Here is a 14,598-nt window from a genome sequence, read left to right as displayed (position 1 = left end):
GTGGTGGTTAGTGGCGGGGGGGGGGGGGGGGGTGTGTGTAGATGGAGTCGCAGTTGCCAATACAGGTCACACAACTTGGTTTTTCTTGATCACGATTATTGAGCATGATGTTTTGGCATAACAGATACAGTGTACATGGTAAAAGTTTTGGTTTTGGCAATAAAATATTCTAATTTCCTTGACGGGAGGAGTGGCGTCACTTTTCCTGTTTGCGCATCATGTTCCTGGAGGTGTTGGCATCGCTCATAGTCAGCCATGTTTAAAGTGGATCCATCAGTAACCGTACAGAACACATTCCTGAAATGCCACAGCAGGGGTAGGCAACCTTGGCACTCCAGGTCCCATGAGGCTGTGCAAGGCTCTGACAGCCCCAGCCGGGACATAATGGGATATGTAGTTTTAGTACAGTTGGAGGTTGCCTAGCCTGGCTGTGTCACAATATACAGCAACAGAATCATTTTTTTCCCCAGAAAATATCTGCAATTTAGCATTTGAAAAACTGTCCATGAAACTCCATTCCAGGCTGAGAGGATGTCCTCAGTCTTCTCTCCCCCAATGACCAGACTGCAACATTGTAACTGTAGCAAGTCACAAGGTGAGAGGCTGCAGCAGATGCTGATTGGTGTCAGACATTTGTGAACACAGCCAAGAACGGCACCGGGATTTACATGATTGTGTCATCTGTGAGCCGGCATCTCAGTCCAGGAAGTAGATGGTGACCCTGGATGATGTCTGAACAAAGATGGCTCCATCTTGTGGAGAGAAAAGCAGAGCCGATGAAGACATTGCCAGGGGGAGTACAGTGATCTCTGAGAGGGAATATCTACCAGGACGCGTTACACCGACACATTTGATGACATGCTGCATTTAACTTGAAAATATATTATAATATTTATTTTTTTATTAAAAGGTGCCGGTAAAAGACAAACAGTCTTGTAGTATGAAATGGGATCAGGAACTCCCCCCATTGTTATGTTTAATATTGGGCCTCATGTCCCCTCCCCGGCTGTTCATTGTCACAGAGGTACAGCGCTCGGTCTGCAGTGGTGAACCGCGAGATGGAGAGCGGCGCGGAAACCGCGAGATGGTGACGTATTCGGAGGAACCGCGAGATGGAGAGCGGCGCGGAAACCGCGAGATGGTGACGTATTCGGAGGAACCGCGAGATGGAGAGCGGCGCGGAACCGCGAGATGGTGACGTATTCGGAGGAACCGCGAGATGGTGACGTATTCGGAGGAACCGCGAGATGGTGACGTATTCGGAGGAACCGCGAGATGGAGAGCGGCGCGGAACCGCGAGATGGTGACGTATTCGGAGGAACCGCGAGATGGAGAGCGGCGCGGAACCGCGAGATGGTGACGTATTCGGGGAATCTATTTTCAGATTATAATGAGGCAAAAAAGATAAATAAATAAAAGCCGAGCGGACGGCTCGTCTGACCTATGTTTCAGCTGATGAATGTGAGATATTATTGTGTTTATTAAACCCCTGTACTGCACAGGCTCCGCCCCCCACCGGGCTCCTACATTGAGGTTTGTAACGTGAAGTCGGCCTAACATGAGTGCTGGGATTTCTTTTCTTTTTGCCGGACGGTTACTCTCTAAAGTACCTAAACTTATTTTTGGCTCAGGACAATTTTCAGCAAGTACAGAAAGGTCGCGTCCTCGTCACTTCCTGTGAGCTGAAGAGAAAGCAAAAACTATTTTTTTTATGTGTAAATCTGATGGATCCCCCACGTAAATGGAGCTGAACAAAGGCAAATGTTTAAAGTCCAGGCGGGGTGACAACCATGACTGCTGCCTCTATATATGCAGTGGAGTGTTGACATTTACTGGCAGGATCACTAAGTGAAAATAAAGAGAAAACCGCCAAGTGTAAGGATTGGGAAGTTGCAATATGACATTTGGGTTTTTACATGAATTACAGCCTACGCAGCAAGACAGCGTTGTCACCACAGCTCGACCCTCTCAGGAGAGAAGAGGGCTATATGATGGAAGGAAGGAAAGGGCCGTGCTGGGAACATTGCAAGTCAAATAAAACAAATTCATGGAGAGATAAAAACAATGACTTCATTTACGAGAAGTCACTCACTTCCTGTCCTAGGGTGACAACACTCACTATTCTGCTGTATTCAGAGGGGAGGAGTGGTTGTCACCCTAGGTTGCTCTGTAACTCTAGAGGAAGATGTTTGTAATCCATCATTACATGGGGAGGGGGATTAAGTCACTTACAGAAGATGGTTTGGAAGGCAAATAAGAATATCTGTGTGTGTGGGGGGGGGTTACCTCACAGGAAGTGACAAGGACTCGGCCTTTCTGGCAGGATCAACACACATTTGTGTACTTGCTGAAAATGTTCTTAGTTTGAAACAAAAAAAGAAAACGAATGCGGCCGTGATATACCTCAGGTCTGGTTTGCTGCTATATATAGGATTGATGTTGGGTTTAGCTATACTTTAATGTCATTATCAGTGGACTTGTGTTGGGAAAACTTAGCAGTCTAATTCTTCCTGAACTTCCATCATCAGCTAAATATTACTGGACCTGATCCGACTCCATTCTACAAGCCCATGCCAGAGCCAAATGGATGAATCAGCTGACATATGTGCACTTGCCACGTGTTCATTCACCAAAATGTTTTGCACATGCTATGTTCCTGCACTGCGTCCGCAGTCCCGGGCCGCCTCCTGCACTGCGTCCGCAGTCCCGGGCCGCCTCCTGCACTGCGTCCGCAGTCCCGGGCCGCCTCCTGCACTGCGTCCGCAGTCCCGGGCCGCCTCCTGCACTGCGTCCGCAGTCCCGGGCCGCCTCCTGCACTGCGTCCGCAGTCCCGGGCCGCCTCCTGCACTGCGTCCGCAGTCCCGGGCCGCCTCCTGCACTGCGTCCGCAGTCCCGGGCCGCCTCCTGCACTGCGTCCGCAGTCCCGGGCCGCCTCCTGCACTGCGTCCGCAGTCCCCTTAGAAACCTGACAAAGGCTTCAACCCTTCCCTATCCATCTCATTTTTGGAGTTGATAAATTCTTGGAAATCCGTATTATACAACAGTATGAAGGCACCTGAAGCATGAGATAGAGAAAACGTATTTAATGTAGGAAGCCCTTTATCTATTCACCCCATCAGAGAGCCCGGGGTGTCATCATAAGGTGACTTTGTGCATACAATCATGATATGAAATAGAAAAACCACACGATTCACAGTTCTTCCACACCTAAAAAAATGCAAACTCAGCAACAGAGGGCTAAACATGGCTATGCACTACGATTGGGCCGACCATTCATGACAAATCGATTTCCACAGTACAAAAAGCATTTAATTTCAATTATTAATAGCAAGAGAAAAAAAAAAAAAGGATTACATTGTATTTCTAGGCAAAACATTGTCCATAATTCCCTATTGTACCCTCTACTCTTCCACACACAGAGGTTCAATTATCTCCCATGATTCCACAGAGAACCTTTTCCATCCCAAGACTGAACACCTCCGCAAGCACAGCACAGATATATTCGGCCTCATTACTGCCCTCAATGTTATTTAAAAACAAAAAGAAGACGTAAGCTGGCCCGGGCTCCATGGCCTCTATAGTCCATAATTCAGGGCCCCGGAGTAGCTGGCGAGGAGGGAAGATCTCTGTATTAAAGAAATGAGAAGAGTCAGCAGAGGACTTCCAGCTTGGGTTTGCAATGTAGTAATTGGTGAGAGAGAGTAGATGGAATTGTAACAAGGGGACGGGCCCGGTGGCCATGATCCTCTAGCATCTCTTGTGCTCTTTGCCCTTCCAGTAATTGCTGTAGGTAGCCTCAAACATCTTCTTGCAAGAGATCTGGGACTTCAGCTTGGAGCAGATGAGGAATGAGCCGCCCATCTTTCTGTGGAGGGAATAAGTCTCTTCCGGAGGGGGGATGAGACGGTGCTTTAACATGACGGGGATGAGGCCATGGATTCGTTCTGTGGTGCTCTGGCAGCCAAAGTTGAAGGGGACTTCTGAGGCGAAGGCTTCTCCCAGGATCAGGACGGCTTCCAGGTGGGCGTTCTCCATAGCCTGGAACACAAGGAAAACTAGTCGGACCGGAAAATCTTTCTAGAAAATATGCTCAACATACAGTGATCAATAAACGTGCAGCCGTTCACGTCCCAAATCGAAGAATTTTATATTTTCTGTAATAACTTTCTCTTGTAGTCCATTGAGAAATGGGAAAGAGGTTCCACAATGGGGAAAGGGCTGCTCAGTCAGGCAACCATCTCATTACAAGAAATCAAACATTGTGAGAGCCCATACAACATACCCCAGGTGGAAAGATAAAAAGGAAAACCCCGGAAGACTGGAAAGAACCGAAAAGGGACGAGCCCTGAAGTGGAAGTAGAGGGAATTAGCGGATCCCTTAAAAAGAAGGGGATGGGCACAACTGAGAGAACCTCACCACCCGAGAGATGAGCAGAAATACTTTCACCCCAACATCCAGAGTGTACCCCAGCTTTACAGATAACATTGCTCACCTGCCTAGTAATTCTGTAGTACATGAATCTAGGAATCGGTCACCTTGTCCTCCATTGCAGTGCGTTGGGCAGATACCTCAGAAAGAAGTTTCCCAGCACACTCACCAACCAGCCAGCCAGCAAAAAAAAAAAAACTTTTTTGCTGGGAAACTTTTTGCTGTTGCACATGGACGGGCTTCATACAGTACCTTGCTGTAAAGCTGGTGACGAATTGATGATTGCTTTTGCCATTTGTTTTACTGGGCAGGTATCTCAGACCCACTATTAGGAGCCTGCACCCTCACAGGAGGTGTTTGCAGCAGGTTCCCAGATGAGGCAGGAACATCATGTTCTGGTGAACCACAGGGACGTCCTGGGTTTGGAGACACACCAGACAGAAGTATTCCAAGGCAACAGGGAAGCACCACCCCCTCTAAAGCCAGAGATGTCTCTCCTTGATCCCAGGACTGGCTGAACAAAACAGCCCCCACTTGAAGTGGGGGTGCACCCGAATGCAGAAGGGTTACCAGAGTGGTTGGAAGACTTTTGGTTGCGAGCCCTGCAGTCTGAGTGAGACGCAGGCTCTGAATGTGTAAGTGCAACAACTGCAGTAGAAGATAGTAGGGTGGGGTTCCGCTGATCCTTCCGCTGACCTCCTGTGTTGAGGCAGGAGCGTGCCTCGGCCTCCAGTGGGGTTGCTATTGACAGGGTCAAGAGCCGGTGCAAAGGGACGAGTCAATAACATATAACATGTGCCTTTAACATATCATCGGCTTCCCAAGCACACAGCCTGAGTGGCAAAGCATTTGCACCGACTCTGGTCTCACGCAAGGCACCAGTTTTAATGCCTGCAGCAAGCCATTGGTGAAGCACAAGGCTCAATGACATGAGGGCCTGGCCTATGGAGAGGTCTCCTTTAAAAGGGAGTTTATCCATTCTGGTATGGTTTGGCAGATTGACATCACAGTCCAAAAAAATAGGACAGGGAGCAACTCTACTCAATTCAAACTGGGTCTGGGGTGGGAGTTTAGCTGCCAGTAAAATCCCAAAAGGTAAGAACACCACGACCCTGTCTGGTGGTGAGCCTGTTATTGTGGATTACTGGTTCATCGATAATGGAGAGAGAGTTTATCTGAGCTCTTCTCTTCCAAGTAGCAGCCACCAAATCATCAGTCAGGAGGGGGTCACAATCCTTCCAGATGTTATAGTCCTCAGAAGAATAATTCCACCCATAGGTGCAACTGGATTGGTCTTGGCAGCTTTAAGAGCTCTTATAAAGACCCTAAGCCTGGAACAGCAGACTGATTCTTCAGATCCAGGGTAGCACACATTACATCAATCAGGTTAGAGATAAGCCCTTGTAAATCTGAGTCAACAGCGGGTGGCTTAATATCAGGGAGGACTGCTGGGGCTGACTCTGAATCAGAGATACTGAGCAGGCCCTCAGGGCTGGTCTTTAAGAGGGGAAACTGAATATGAATAGACAGCAAGTAGAGTGGACCTGGAGATCCCATTGGAATGCCTCAGCCTTGCTCAACAGAGCTGCAAGAGACTCTGGTGAAGAAGGACTCAGTTTTTAGATTCCAGGTAAATGCATCCAGAAAAACAAGGGGAGTATGGGCACCCATGACAGCGGGACATGTGTCCACACAGTGGTAACTGGGTCCAATGTGGCAAAGCTTCAAAGCTCACAAACTCGGGCAGCAGGTGCTGATGCGGGTTTCAAGTGACCGCAGGTGACAAAGTGACTCTAGGCGGGCAGTGAAAACTGACCGGAGACTGCTTCTTTCGTGTTCATTGTGGGAAAGAGGGAAGCGTGCGTTTGCAGCACTCTACCCAACAGATGACATCCGTCCTCAATCCCTCGACCTTAAAATGGTAAACTTGCGATGGTAGGAAATTTAAAATGGTGTCCAACATTAAGGTGGCTCCTAGTGCTTCAGTCTGACCGGCCTTACTCTCTAAATGGGTCGTCAGAGACAGGGTCATATCTGGCTTGTGCCAAGTCTCTGGACACGGAAAGCGCTTCATTGCTAACACTGTAAACACTGTTGTGGTGGTTTCCAGAATGCAGAACCCAGTGCCCAAAGGTCAAACTCACAAACCCAAAATGAAGTTACCAAGGCAAAAACCCGAGTCCCACGTGGAGGCAGATTCAAAAAACATCCCCTAATGGCTGAACAGCTATCTGTAACCAGATACGATGGCTATAGTGAGACTCACTAGCCACAGCAGGTACACCCGGAAGGGATGCCGATTTAAGTGAACGCCACAGCCAGTTTAGTGTTAATACTCTGCAATGCTTTTCCTCCCTAACGCTGCAATGCTTTTACTCATTTTTCCAGGTCTCCTCACCTTCGATTCATAACCGGTGAGAAATTTCATCTCAATAGACTTCTTTAATAGCTTCTCCCGGTCTTTGTCTGCAGCTGCCCGGATTACCTGGAAAGCAAAGTTCAAGATTTGAAGAGCCATGAAAGGAGACAAAGAAGACTAAACAGGAAATTCAATGATAAGGAACTCTCGGCCTGTCTCACCTCAATATACATATCTGTGAATTCTTCATCAAAGCCTCGTGTTGCCCCAAAATCCAGCAGGGCCACCTACAGGACATACAAAATCAGCAGGTGAGAAAATGGACCTTGGATGGAATGGATCTAGATGCAAAACTGCCACCAGCATTCATTTCTATGCCCAAATACTGTATTATGACTGAGGCCTCACACACACAGCTCATGCAGGATGCTGTAATGAACTTGTGGATGGTGACACTATACAATCATAGGGAAATAAGGATCTTCACCATAACACCTTGGTATAGTGACAATCGTGTTCTTTATCCACATAAAGTAACAGAAGACTCAATCTCTGATCTAGTGCTGTTCTCCCCTTCAGAGTTGAGAGGTCCAGTGTCATCCAGCCCACTTCCTGTGAGCCCAGGGTATCATGGAAACACCACCTGGGATAGTCATCATACCACCCAAGGTTCACAAGAGAATGATGCATCTTCATTAGAATGCTTTACATCATTAAGGAGGACATGTCCGCTTACCCATGAAGGAAAGAGTGACCGACTACAAAAGGCAACCCCATTTACTAACTGAACCTGTACTCCTTGCATCTCAGTAGTAGGCAGGAATACCTGGCACTTCTAGGTATGGAGGAGCATGTGACCTGCTCCCTTGTGATGGTTTCTAGGCCTAGCAGCCATCTACGAGGTCCGAGGGGGGGGAGGGTGACCGTATTGCTCCCCTGGGTTGCTGGCACAGAAAAGGTCAGTGCAGGCTGTAGAGGAGCAAGTTGTGAGGGAGTGCAGGTAGGGAGAGTATACGGGAATCCGGGGATGCCGGAGACACTGTCACTTTGACCAGGTCAGGATGAAAGGGTCTCCAACAACCCACCTACCGCCGGTGGAAGCAGACCTGTGATGTTTTGCATCCAAAAAGACCCCTGGAAGAAAGCTTTGCATAAAAAAAGGGGGCGCTGAAGGTGCGCCAATCCGCAGTTGGGTTTCACACACACAGTTTATATTCATTTTAGATTATAAGCCACAAAAGCAGAACACGTCTGAAATCAGTGAACTGTATGTCTGCAAGTACGTCTCCAGCACCTAATTTGGGAAATTCGTTTGTTTTTACCACCCAATGCGGTTACCACTGGTCGCACAACCCGTACTGGTGAGAACGTTTAAAGGGACGGCACTATAAACAGTCATATTTAGTAGACTGCGGAAGGACTACAATACCAATCAGCTTTTCAACGGACATTTCATTAGGGAGGCCTCAGACAGCAATACAAATCCTTCAAAAGGTTCTCCCTCACTCCGTCCAAAACTAAACTAAAAAAAAAAGGTTTGCCTGGAGTAGTACTTGAAGGGACTACAGATGCCAGCATTCCCTGCATAGGCTGAACACGAGAGGATTTACCTTCTTCAGCTGCGGGTCATAGAAGAAATTAGACCAGTTGGGGTCCGTCTGCATGAAGCGGAATTCGAATAGTTCTCGTAGGCATAAAAGCAGGATGTTCTCACAGATCTGGAAGCAGAGAAAGGACGGGAGGCAGTCAGGTCATGTGTTACTCACACTGGAGCTAGGTTACCATCTTCCTGGGAAGAAGGAAACAGACGTTTCCAGAAAGTCACGTCTACGCATTGTAACAGTCCTACATTTACTTCTAGTAATCTTTAGAGACGACCAATAGAGTCATAACCTTGGCTCAGAATGCTCAGCTCCATCACTTTCATACTGCCTATTGGGAAGCTTCAGCATCCAACATTTCTAGGTGCATTAGATGCCCGAGAACCCCCGTGCACTATGGTTATGCCCTCAAGCCTCTACGTCCATAGCATCTCTCTATAGCCTTGGTTCTCAACTACTGGGTTGTGACCCAAAAGTGAGTCGTTACCCCGTTTTTCAGTGTGTCGCCGCATGCCTTCCACTTTTCTAGGCGAGAGGATCCTCAGCCTCCCCCTAGCACAGCGATATCAGTTCTCGCGCTGAGCAGCCACTCAGAATATACTGCCCGGCGTCGAGTGTCAGCTTGAGGTTGGGTGGGCTGGAGCTATGACCATGAGGGAGCTCCATCCATACATGCATTGCTTACAGCTTTCTCATGTGTCCTGTAGAGGTGCCTGGAACAGAGTGACGTTACGTTCTGACTCCAGTTACCTCTAAAGGGTGCACAAGGTAGCTTTAATGTCAATGCACATATGGATGGAGCTCCCTCACAGCACAGCAGCCCACACTGGACCCCAGGCTGAGGAACCACTCCAGTTCTCCTAAGATAGAGACTGGGGGAGATCTTAAAAACAAAAAAACTTTTTTCAGAGTGTATGTGTGTGTGAGATTGTATTTGTGGTTGTGTCTGTCAGTATTTTTGAGGGCCCGTTCACACTAGTACAGTGTGTTAATTGAACAGTCCTGTGCGATTAACACACTGTACCACGACATCGCACTGACTACGCTTTCTGGTGAGGGAGGTGCGTTGCCATTCATTTGAATGGCACCCCAAACCCACCTTCCGCCCACAGTTCAATCTCCCGCCCCAGAACGCACGGTACCGCAATGCCGTGCATTCCATTGCAGTGCGACTTGGGTTTGCCACCTAATGTCCAAGGACAAATGTGGATCCTGAAGTTACACAGGTTGAGAACCACTGCTCTAGAGGGACACTCCTGCAACACACGGTGTAGGGCTGGTGGCTCTCCAAACCAGCTGTCACCCACAGCTTAGGTCCTCACAAAAGGACTGGAATGCTTTCTAATAATGTAATCACTATGTCAGCCACAGTAATAACATGCAGGTCGGCATTGACAAAAGAGGCTTTCGGCCTGCAGACGGCACTGCAGCCTGCTCATCTGTTCCATACTGTAATCACAGCACAGTTACAGTATTAAAACCGTTAAAATAAATGGAGAAAATATTTTTGTGCCTTTGTCAGCAGAGTTTTATTGGAATATCTAAAAGCCTTATACAGGCAGTCCCCGAGTTACATACATCCGACTCCTACTTACAGACAGAGGCTATTACTGTACAGCAGGGGTAGTTGTAATGCTACCGCGTTCGTGCCGACGAGGCGTGCCCACCTTTTTGGTTCTGGTTTGTACCCAACATTTTCAAAATCCAATTGTCACAGGGACAGAAAGTGAGGTGAAATCTTCTGAACAGGGGTACACAGCAAAACAAACCTTACAGGGGGTAAACCCTTCACCTACGCTATCCAAAACCACCCCAAAATTTTTTGGCTGCAGTTACATTAAAAAAAAATTACCTGTTCCAACCTACATACCATCTTACGTTCCATCGGCAGTGATTTCAGCCAAGAGTGTAGATTTGTTCAAGAAACGTTTGGACAATTTGAGGGACCGTAATATCCAGGGATACCAGTATCCCTAAGAATGACATGATGCGTGGACCTATATGGGTTGGACTTGATGGACTAATGTCTTTATTCAACCCCAAATACTAACTATGTAACATACAAATTCAACTTAGAGAACTATGGGGTTAAGGCTTTTCCCCATAGTTCTCCTAAGGGTAACGGGAGGACACAAACTAGCATCCGCCCGCCACCCTAGGCTCAGTATACTTCGAGCTGTAGCCCACGGTACACATTCCCGATCTACTGAGCCGACCTGTGACAGTCTCATTGTCACAGGTCGGCTAGAACCATGAGGTGAGTGAAAAGCACTCACCTCATAGTTCTCCTTTAAGAACAGACCTACAGTCCCTATCTCGTTCGTAACCCGGGGACTGCCTGTATATCCTTAAAAATATAAATCCTTTGGAGGGTAGGTGGTGAATTAGAGTTAACAGACGCATGCCGGCCTGGGCACCTAAACATCAATGCCGTCTCATCATGAAAATGATAACACATAAGCAATTCCGGTATAACAAACATTGTCTGCCATCCCTGGAAAACGCTGGCCTACTGAAAGTCTCATTTTAGGACCTTAAGCTGATGAAATCGGATCAGCCGGGGGATGAGGAGCAGCTAAAAGTTCTTTTTCTGTTTTCACACACAGGATCTTTTGTTCTGTAAGCCCCGGCGGCAGGACCACAGGTGTGTAGCTACACCAAACAATTCTCCGGAGCTCTCAAGCCGCCACTAAGATTCACCTTGTTTACCGGCTGTAACTTTCCAGGACCCCTGCACCACATAGCAGGACGCATAAGAGCTATTTTGGAGCTGTTACGCCACCAAGAGGGAGGACATGGCCGCCTTCCAGAGCACCAGCTGTAGAGAGGATCTCACACACACACCGCACACGTTCCCTGCACGCAGCCACAACCAGCATGGTCAAGGTTAATGAAGGTGACAGCTGTGTGTTGTCAACACCCGGCAAAGACGGGAACTTTTTAGACACATAACTTGTTTGCACCTTGGCGGCCATTTGTAGGTCATAGGGAAGGGGAGGAAAAAAAACACCAACAACTATTAACAGGATCTTTGTTCCTGTACCAGGTGTACAAACTCCGCACTGCTGGCAACAACAACATCGTGTCTGAAAAGGGTCATAATAGACACAGACTGACAGAAAGAAGGCAAATCCTGCACTGCGAAAAGAAAATACTGAATGTCAGTATGCGCGATAATGTGCTGAAAAAAACAAAATGGTCTTTTACAGACAGTGCAAAGGCATCCTTGCTGAACGACTGTCAACTGCAAGATAAGCAATCTTAAAAATGAATTATTAAAGGGCAAAGCTAACACACATTTTAACCTCAGGAGGAGAATTTTTTTACCTCAGACTGAAATATAATTATATATATATATATACATACACCAGGGGTGTGGACATTTTTGAAAAAACTACTTGTCCAAGGACTAAAGCGGGGGCCGAATCTACTTGTCCGGATACAAAAAAAAGAATTTTAACCAAAACAGTATTTAGCAGTGCTAAGAAGCGCTTCTCATTGGTCAGTGGCGTCAGGTGACCGCGTTGACCAACGAGTGCTTGCAATTTGTGAGCAAAATTCAGAACACATGGAACAGGTACAGATAGTACACCCGTACTGGTGGACGGGATGGACCGTTCGCCGAAAAGGTAAGTATAGTGGGAGGGAGATTTGTGCGGGTAATTCCATTTTCCCAAATTACTTGGGAAAGGGAATTTACCCTTTAGGGTTGGTGTAGACTGGGACGTGCGATCGTGTGTGGTTGCATACAGCGGTTACGTCTGCATGACAATCGCTGAAAAAAAAAAGGTACATGTACCTTTTTTCGCAACATGCACCACGCAGTCTTTTCAAACGTGATCGTGTGGGATCGCCCGGGCGGTATTGCGGCAGGAAACCGTGCAATCTGTCTGGCGCGACTGGAGTGCCATTAGAAAATAATGGCACTGACAGCACGATTGGCGGTGGCATGCTCCAGGCAGATTGCGCGGTTTCCTGCTGTAATACCGACGTGCCCGTGCGGTTGCACACGATTGCAGTTGAAAACACTGCGCGTTTATTCGCATGCAGATGGGGGCAGCGGGGCTTTTCATTTTTTATATTTTTATTTACTTTGCAAAATATTTTTAATTTTTTAGTTATTTTTACTTTTTTTTTTTACTTAGCTGCATTGCTTTTACACAGGGGATAACAATCCACTGTGTGATAGCATTTGGAGGTGACAGGTACTCTTTATTGACCCTGTCACCTCCAACACAGGAGTTCTAGCACAGCACTGTGATAGGAATGAGCAGCGGCCACCGGGGACAGAGGCTGAGAGAGGTGAGAGCCCGTCACAGTTCGGCGCTCCATGTCCCCCAGTTCTCGGCGCTCCATGTCCCCCAGTTCTCGGCGCTCCACGTCCCCCGCTTTCGGCGCCGCTCAGTTAAGAAAAAAAAAAACCCAGCCCTGCTACTTGTCCGGAGCAGGGCTAAAACACTGAAAAAAAACACTTGCCCGGCGCCCGGAACTACATGTCCCGGGCGTCGGGCGATACGAATTCCACACCCCTGATACATACCATACATACAAAAATGTAGGGTGTCCTCAGAACAGTAGGTGATGAGAAATATACCAATGGGGACACCTGCTCTGGTAACAACATTTAAGAGGAGAATTTCAATCACTGGGAGATGTCCATTAACTTTTGGTACAGGAAAGTGAAGTAATATCGCTAGCTGCCCGGCATAATTCTACTCACTTCCACAGAGCCCAAATCATAAACCGGCCCCCTAGTCTGTAATTGGACAGCCAAAAGGAGAAGCAGCAGTGATGAAATCATCTGTCAGTCTGCTTTCTCCTGCTATCAGCATGCTTCTTTTTAGCACATGAACTGATCGGCTCTTTGAGAGGAGAAGCAGCACAGTCTAAGCTCTGCTGTACAAGGACAAGAGACTGACACCAGGTCAAACTCAAGTAATTGCATTGTTTGCATTTAATTAAATTCTGGGTTCTCAACAGGTGGGTCGTGACCCAAAAGTGGGTCGCAGCCCTCTGTTTAGTGGGTCACCGCGTGCCTTTTACTTTTCTATGTGAGAGGCTTCTCAGCCTCCCGTTAGCGCAGCGTGCGCGTGTGTGTGTGTGTGTGTGTCAGTGTTTTTGAGGGCCCGTTCCCACTAGTACAGTGTGGTAATCAAACAAACAGTCTTATGCGATTAATGCACTGCACCACGCAATTACCTACTACGCACTCTGGTGTCGGAGGTGTGTTGCATTGCCATTAATTTGAATGGCAACCCCAAATGCACTTCCCCCCACAGCTCGATCGCCTGCAGCACGACCATGTGGTATCGCAATGCCGTGCGTTCCATTGCAGTGCAACTTGGGTCGCGACTTAATGACCGAGGACAAATGTGGGTCCTGAGGTTACACAGGTTGAGAACCACTGAATTAAATGATACATTAAGGAATTCAGAGCTTCAAAGTACAACTAAAGGCTCCTGTCTGGCAGGTTAAAGTACTGAATCCAGTTACTTTGCGACACACAAGCTTCATAAAGTTGACCAAAAACCTTCTTCAGCTTCCCTGACTGAGCCAAATCCCCCTTCATTTGTAACTCACAGTGGGAGGGTTTCAGCAACAAAGGAAGTGCTGTTGATCCAGAAAGCAGTGGGTGGGACTAGGTGTGGCCTGGTGCTGATTGACAGGCTACAGACTTGCAGATCAGCAGTGACAATGCTGATAGCCACGCCCCCTGCAACATGTTATCATCCCACTGTAGTGTAAGCAAGCAGAGCCTACATGACGGTGACAATGCTGCTCTGAATTCAGGGGCAGTGCAGCATCGTTGCCACCCCACAAAACTGGATTAGGTGGACTTTACTGGCAAGATCAACAGGTATTTGTGGGACTAAGCGAAAACTAGAAGTACAAAAGTACTTATAATGAAGTGCTGCAGCACATTTTTTTTTTTTTAAATGAATGGTCAGCAGGGGCCTAACTAGAAATCACAGGGTCTCATAGCTAACAGATCACTCCGCTGCTCACTGCTGCACAGCCCGCCTGAGAGCGACCATAGACTCTCTATGGTGGGCTCTGGTGGGTCTCAGGTGGGCTGGTCGGGGGCCCTTTCCTTGTGCTCCTCTTACCCGTCAGCCCCGAGCTGCTGGGCCCAGGCCTCGTCCACACCGGACCAGCGCTGCCGGGTCCTCAGCCTCCTCCACTGCCGCCGCCGGGTCCTCAGCCTCCTC

General features: G+C 47.9%; 1 protein-coding gene across 4 annotated transcripts in view; it reads right to left on the bottom strand.

Moving 5' to 3' along the window:
• Positions 1-3,631: 3,631 nt before the first annotated feature.
• COQ8A (coenzyme Q8A) overlaps positions 3,632-14,598 on the bottom strand; it is a 71,767-nt gene continuing 60,800 nt past the window's right edge. For all 4 annotated transcript variants that reach the window (XM_018568315.1, XM_018568306.1, XM_018568298.1 and 1 more), the window contains 4 exons: positions 8,399-8,506; positions 7,010-7,075; positions 6,828-6,914; positions 3,632-4,038 (listed from right to left, as the gene is read on the bottom strand). In XM_018568315.1, the coding sequence (XP_018423817.1) occupies positions 3,748-4,038; positions 6,828-6,914; positions 7,010-7,075; positions 8,399-8,506 (552 nt within the window). In that variant the 3' untranslated portion in view covers positions 3,632-3,747. The remainder of the gene's footprint in view (positions 4,039-6,827; positions 6,915-7,009; positions 7,076-8,398; positions 8,507-14,598) is intronic.

This window comes from Nanorana parkeri, unplaced genomic scaffold (genome assembly GCF_000935625.1).
Source record: "Nanorana parkeri isolate BGI_ZX_2015 unplaced genomic scaffold, ASM93562v1 scaffold31, whole genome shotgun sequence".
NCBI lineage: Eukaryota > Metazoa > Chordata > Amphibia > Anura > Dicroglossidae > Nanorana > Nanorana parkeri.
This window is presented reverse-complemented; position numbering and strand designations above follow the sequence as displayed.